Genomic DNA, 7,495 nt, shown 5'->3' on the forward strand with positions numbered 1-7,495 from the left:
AAGATCGAATATGGTATACTCGTGGATAAAGATTGCGGACGAAGAGTGAACATTTCACATTGCCGACGAAGGATTATAATTGTAATAAAAAAATTAATAATTTATCAATTGAACCAAATTACTTTGTTCAATTTTTTTTGTTTAAATTAAATTGATTAACGACAATAGAAATAATAAAAGCAAGTTTTATTTAAGAGAATGTTGAAGCCTCCTATATTACCGATAAAACTAACTGTTTCTGACATTTTTGTTTCTGTCAAATTTCTTCGTAGTAGTTTCACAAAATAAAAATTCCTTTTCCACAATTAAAATGTATATGTTAATATACTTGTCGCTGGTGTATTTCGTGTTCAAAGCTGGAAAAAAAATATAGATTTTTAAATCTATTTTTATCTCAGTATGGTGACTAACGCTAAAGGTAAAATGGATAAATTAAGAAATCTGTAATTTTTTTATTTCTTCCAGCTTTGAACACAAAAAACATCAGCAAATACATTAGCATATACATTTTAATTGTGGAAAAAAAATTTTTATTCTATGAAACTACGAAGAAATTCAACAAGAACAAAAATGTCAAAAACGCTAGTTTTATCGATAATACAGGAGACTCCAGAATCCCCTTAATTAATTGTTATAATTTTTTCTAGTACGCTATGTTTTACTCGATAATTTTATTAATAAAAAATGTATTCTAGGGCTCTTTGAATGTATGATACGTATTGCACAATTACGGTTTGCATTCAAATGATTAGCGGTGACATGTGAATGGTACAACACTGATAATACGCAATGACGCTTATTTATCAATTCCATCATGACGTTGCAAATGATTCAACATCATTCGAACTTTCGCGAAATGTTCCTTTATATTATTTCTTGCATAATATATTTGCTTATTACGGACACATAAATATTCGCGTAAACATAAGCTTCCATAGTTTTAGACTTGCATCTGTAATGTGAATTGAAAAGAGTTATTAGAAAAATATTAAATTTAATTTTCCTCTAGCTATAAAAGAAAAGCGCCAAATTTTTATATAATATGCTAAAATAAAAAAGATGCTCTATTATAAAAAATTATCTTTAAAAATTTAAAAATTTATAAATTTTATAATACATAGAAATATAAATTCGAAAAAATATGAGTGACGTATTTTTTTAAACCCAAAGCAAAACTAAATATGTTTAAATAGTATATTTAATTTTAGACAAGAGTAGTTGACGAAGAAGAATATAAAAGAAAATAAAACAGGAAATCTTATTTTAAATTGACTTTTTAAAATTATATTGAATAGTAAAAGATTTTAATTTAAAAAATTTTTTAATTTTTAATTTACATTATTTAATGATACAATTCTTTTTTCACTGAATTTTTAAAAATAATTTGCTTTACGTACAATATATATAATAATAATAATAAATACTAATCTTTTGTTCTATAACTCATAATAGATGGCACTGTGTTTGTTATCTATTATGCTTATTTTACTCGTGAAAAAATATTACGTAATATTTCGATAACAAGAAATTGCTTTGCGAAAATTGCTTTGTATAAATTAAAAATGCTTGACCACAGCGCACTATTTTCACGCACATAGCTCGCGTTCTGAAACTATAAATATATTCTCATTTTGTCGGATCTCTTGTAACATTATGAAAGGAAGCACAGCTGATGCGAAACATACGATCGCACAGAACATCCATCGTCCAGTGAGCATTTGTATAACACTTGCAGTACGTATATCTCATCTTAAAATATTACCTTTGGGACTCTCTGTATATTCTTTATCGCGTGTATAAACCAAAGTTTTTCAATTTATAAATAATAGTATGAAAATATATTAAAAAGAAAGATATTAATTGTAATATGTTTTAATTTACAAAATCAATTTTCTAAATTTATAATTCATTATTTTACGAATATATAATCTTGATAGAGATCTGTGCTGGAAACATCTCTTAATTGGACATGATGATGAATGAAAGATTGGACTTAGACAAACCGTTATGGAATCAAAACACCTTCGTGGGAAGATGGAAATACTTCGCATGGATGACCGACTTCCGCACCTGCGTCAAACCCGAATCAGAGCTGATAGCTGCTAAAAAGTTGTGTGAACAATATAGGTAATAGGAAATACTTATACGTCACGAAATTTTTTTTATTTTAGTCGATTCGACGCGCACTGTTAGAAAATTTTTAGCACTTTTAATAATATTAGGTGTAGTAAAAAGAAATCCATTTTTTTTTGCATGAAATTGAATGGAAAAATAATGGATTTCTTTTTACTATACCTAATACATTAAATATTTCTGTGATATACTTATTTCTACTAATTCTTAAATTATCCAAAACTTTCAAGACAAGTCCAACGTAATTTTTTCATTGAATTAAAATTTATTATTGAGAATGAAAATGAGACTATACTTATGAGTTGCTGCATTTGACGCATTGTATTCTCAATTAGTTGCTTGAAAAGCTTCGCACTTTGTACCTTATAGAATTGGCAAAGAGCCAGTCAATACTACCACAGAGCAAATTATCTATGCGAAGAAACTGTACGAGTCTGCCTTTCATCCGGATACTGGCGATCTGCAGAATGTCTTTGGTAGAATGTCCTTTCAGGTACCAGGCGGAATGGCCATCACCGGCGCTATGCTTCAGTTCTACAGGTATTTTACAGTAATTTCGATCGATGATCATTGAAAATTCTTTCGTTTAATCATGTTGATATTTTGAAAAAACCAAAACAGTTTTTAACAGTCAAGAAAAATAAGTATTCACTTTATCTATTTAATTTTAATTTTATAACTTATTAATTTTAATAACACATGAGATTGTTGTTAATTGAATTCCCGTGATTTTATTTAAAAAATTTATCACAGTCTAAATTAAGTTATTCTTTTCTGACTATGTTAATTCGATCTAGGACAACTCAAGCAGTAGTTTTTTGGCAATGGGTCAACCAATCCTTTAACGCGCTCGTCAATTACACCAATAGGAATGCTAACAGTCCTGTAACGACTAATCAGCTAGGTGTAGCTTATGTTAGTGCGACCGTTGCAGCGATGATAACTGCGATAGGATGTAAATCATATTGGGAGAAGCACGCTAGTCCTCTAATGACTGTAAGTTTTGTGAGAGCAATTTGAAAATTACATAGAATATCCCAGACCATTTTACACCAATGACTAATGATTCTTTCTTTTTAAGTAGTTGATTAATCTGTAAAATCATTGAAATTTCAAGTAATTGATTAACTTGTAAAATCAACCTTTTTGAAACTTTGATTTTTAGATTATTTTGTATATAATTTAAAACAAAACGTGTTTGAGATTGCTAAAGCCTAGATTGCTGAATACAAGAAAAAAACATATTTTAGAGGTACGTTCCGTTCGCCGCAGTGGCAGCCGCTAATTGCGCTAATATCCCTCTAATGAGACAGAACGAAATTGTAAACGGCGTGGATCTCATTGACGAGAACGGCAGAAAACTTACAAAATCGAAGGTATACATTACTTGTCGCTGATTATTAAATTTTGTAATTAATATTATATGCATGCATATAATTAATTTCGTCAAACATAAGTTTGCAAGATAAGATAATATTAAATTTCGAAATTCCAAATCTCATTAAATTTAACATATTGAAAATTTTTAAATGCTATTAAACGATTTTAGCTCGCAGCTGTGAAAGGCATCAGTCAAGTTGTCATTTCGAGAATCGTCATGTGCGCACCCGGCATGCGTATGTATCAATCAAACATCTCAATTTAAATTACTTATTAAAATTTTATATAAATTTATTCGTTATATAATAATAAATTTAAGTAATTAAAACGATAATTTCCGCAGTTATCTTACCGCCCATAATGGAAAAATTGGAAAAATACGCGTGGATGCAGAGAATTAAACCACTGCATGCACCAATACAAATTATGATGTGCGGAATTTCGTGAGTACCACATTCTTTTTTTATCTTATTTTTGCTTATCATTTATCATTGTCATTAAATAATTATGTGAAATTTGTGTTAAACATCTTAGATTGACGTTTATGGTGCCGACAGCGTGTGCGCTATTTCCACAAAATTGGTAAACAATTTGTTTGATACTTTACACATTCGAAAATTCTTCTTTCAATATTTTATTTTTAACATTTTATTTTATGCCGCGTCCATTAAGCTCCATTAAGGCAACTACTTTACAACGCTGGGAGCCGGAAAACTATGAGCTACTAATGAAGAATTGTGAAGGTAGTAAACTACCGACGTATTTATATTTCAACAAGGGATTATAATGTTATGAAAAATTCTAATTTTATGAAACTGATATAAGATAAGTATTATTCCATCCTTTATAAATATTGTTTTAAATGGCACAATGACGAGGTAAACTCTTCTGCTAGATCAGAAATGAATCCGAAACTGTAATATAACTCATTTAATTATAGTCAATTATTATAGCAGAAATATTTTATATTTACTATTGAACATTTACGCACAGTTCTTTCTTATGATTTTAAAGTATTAAATTTTGATCGTCGCACCGATATTAATAATTTAAATTAATATTTAGTCAACTTTAAATTAGGATTTAGTCACAAAACGTAATATATCCACGAGGTGATAAAATAAAATTCCATCAACGCATTGAAGTATTATAATAAGAGAGAAGTTGATAGCTCGCGCGATGTAATAGAAACAATAGTAAAAATGTAATAGTAAAAGCTATGGTGCACAAAAAAAATTTAAGCAGCAAAATGTAAGCAGTAAACAATATTTTAAATTTACTACTGCCTTATATTTTTTACTGTGATTAGCCGATTTGCTTTTTTTATGTGCCATGGCCTTTAAGAATGAAATATCGACAATATAAATTGGTGCTTTATCGATGTCTATAATCACAAATTGTAGCAATAATTTTATTTCAATAAGCGCTTAATTGTTCCTCTCAGGCGTCTTAATGTTACTTATAAGTTTCGTACATTTTAAATGTAACGTTACTTATGCACTAAAATATTACTTAATGTTATTAATGTTATTAAATTTCGAGAAGCCTGTCGAAAATAAAAATGCTGCCATATATAGTGATATGATAAAAAAACTTTGCTACTGTTATTGAAAAACATAGTAATATGATGACAATGTTGTGTCAATAAATGTTATTCAATAATTGAATAGCTATTATTTTGTCTCTATAGCTTTAATCATTTTTTAATTTGATTTTTCGATAATACAAAAACTTTATAGATCCCATGGAAAATAACATATATTTATTTGTGTATATGTATATTTATTTTATAAAATAGAATATAAATTTTTATATTTATTTATATGGACTACAATCCTTTATTATAATAAACTTTATCCGGATGTTTGCGCTGACCCATTTTCTCTCGAAATATTTTATACTCCTCCGGGTATATTTTTAATAGTTCTGGCTTCATCGAACTTAATAGAAAAAGCTTGTTAATATACTACACTTAATATACTATATTTCTGACTTAAAAAAAATTAATTTTTTGATTGTTCAAAGATATTCAGAATTAATTTAAATCTTACTTTTTCTGCGGAAAAATGGCGAGTGCCGAAGGGATCATGACTAACAAACTGAAGAAAAGAGAAAATATTTATTAAAATACTTTCGCGTCGAAGATAATTAATCAATATTTTATTATATTGTGCGAATTTGCGCAATGTCATCTCTGAAAATTACCAGAGTATGCATAAACCTATTTCGACGGGAACAGTGATCCATGGACGAAGTTTGTAGAACCTATACGATTGCATTCGTTGCGTAATGACTGGAACCATCAGCATTCCGGGCGCGGCCATTATTATCCTTGTGAGGATGCATTCAGAAATACCCTTGACGGCGGCCACTTGCGTCTTCATGATGTATACTTCCTCACCGTTCTTGGTGAATATTGGAATACCCCGCGTGATCTCTCGTTGCCTCATGATGGGGAGATTTATCATATTGCCGACAGCAACCGCATAAAACGGAACGAATCTCTATGAGGAAGATTGACTTTTTTCATTTTTGGATTATAATTATATTTTTGATATTTAAAATAAAAACATTCAAATTCTTAACAATTGTATGGAATATTCGATGTTCTTGAGGTCACGAATTATATTAGATTTTTGACATTACAAAGTTTTATCAGTAGTAGTTATTTTGAATCTAGGACGATTAAAATAATCATTGAAAAAAATTATCAATGACGTCTTTTGAATGTATTTGTCTATATTTAAATGAAATAAGAATCGGGAAAAGATGGAACAAAAAATCAAATTTAAAATGAATTAACTGCAAAGAGAGTTCCTCTGCCGGCAAATAGTTTCCTAAATCCCAAAGCAGCCGCGCAACTTGCTGCAGTGGCGAGTATAAACGCTTGCTGGATAATGTTGGTATCCTGCGGATCATCACTCATCGCGTTTCGATTGGTATAATTGACAAACGCGTTGAAACCCTGATTAACTAGCTGGCATGTTATCACACTGAAGGCGGATCTAATCGAAATATAGTGGATGATAAAAATAGAAAATAAGAATTGATCGGGAATTTGTGAATGTGGGATGCATTATTTATTATTTGTATAAAGTTAACTTGTAGAAGGTCAACATAGCGGTGGTGAGGGCGACAGAAGCAGGCAGCTGGAAGGACATTCTTCCTATCACATGCATGAACTCGCCATTATCGGGATGAAAGGCGCTGTCCCTGAGCTTCTTTGCATAGATTATGTCTTTTCTCTGTAGGCCCTCTGGCTCTTTTCTGGCCCTGAATAATAGAATAAAATAATATTATGCGTTTGATTATCTCAGGCATTAATAAATAAGAATAAATATTAATTTTTTAAAAATTGATTGATAACTGTTTATAATTATTTATATGTAATTATTTATATGTTAATAATTTTTTACATTTGGAGTTTTTTAAATAATCTTTTTTACAATAAATGATTTTCTCAAAATTGAAAATTTTACTAATTAAGTTGATAAAGAACCTAATTCAGAAAAAGAAGGAGAGAAAAGCTATACAAACTTACTTATAGTCTTCGCAGAGTTTTTTTGCTTCCCACAATTTGTTCTTTGGTACGAGTATCGTGCGGCAATCGGTGATGAAGTTGTAATGCATCCATCTTCCGAGGTACGTGTCCTGGCTCCAAAGTGGTTTATCGACATCAATCCTACTTTCATCGGCTTTATCTCCAAAATCACCCTTCCTTTTCATTGCTAGTATCTCTCTTGTTATTTGACAGCTTGAATTTATGATTAAAAATGCTGGTATAAGCAAAAATATACATACAAAAATGATTACAATAAATGCGAAAAAAGTTTCGCTAAATCAATTTTTTAGACGGATACACTGACAGTTTTAATTAAGGATAAAAAGTGTGTAATTAATGTTGATATAATTTCCGACATTCTTTGTCTCATAACATTTATTTTATAAATGGCACTTTGTCACAATAGTATTTGACAGTACA

General features: G+C 29.6%; 2 protein-coding genes across 2 annotated transcripts; one reads left to right on the top strand and one right to left on the bottom strand.

Annotated features, from left to right (window-relative positions):
• Window positions 1–1,969: 1,969 nt before the first annotated feature.
• LOC105619951 (sideroflexin-2) lies at window positions 1,970–4,300 on the top strand. The gene is made up of 8 exons (XM_012201464.1): window positions 1,970–2,127; window positions 2,503–2,673; window positions 2,931–3,129; window positions 3,384–3,509; window positions 3,683–3,749; window positions 3,857–3,956; window positions 4,048–4,095; window positions 4,186–4,300. The coding sequence occupies exons 1-8, from the start codon at window positions 1,970–1,972 to the stop codon at window positions 4,298–4,300; spliced, it is 984 nt and encodes a 327-aa protein (XP_012056854.1).
• A 1,041-nt stretch (window positions 4,301–5,341) lies between these two features.
• LOC105620031 (sideroflexin-1-like) lies at window positions 5,342–7,239 on the bottom strand. The gene is made up of 6 exons (XM_012201542.1): window positions 7,055–7,239; window positions 6,616–6,786; window positions 6,317–6,518; window positions 5,719–6,017; window positions 5,565–5,612; window positions 5,342–5,453 (listed from the first exon to the last, which is right to left on the bottom strand). Exons 1-6 carry the CDS (start codon window positions 7,237–7,239, stop codon window positions 5,342–5,344), a joined length of 1,017 nt encoding a protein of 338 aa, XP_012056932.1.
• Window positions 7,240–7,495: the final 256 nt, after the last annotated feature.

This window comes from Atta cephalotes (assembly GCF_000143395.1).
Source record: "Atta cephalotes unplaced genomic scaffold scaffold00023, whole genome shotgun sequence".
NCBI lineage: Eukaryota > Metazoa > Arthropoda > Insecta > Hymenoptera > Formicidae > Atta > Atta cephalotes.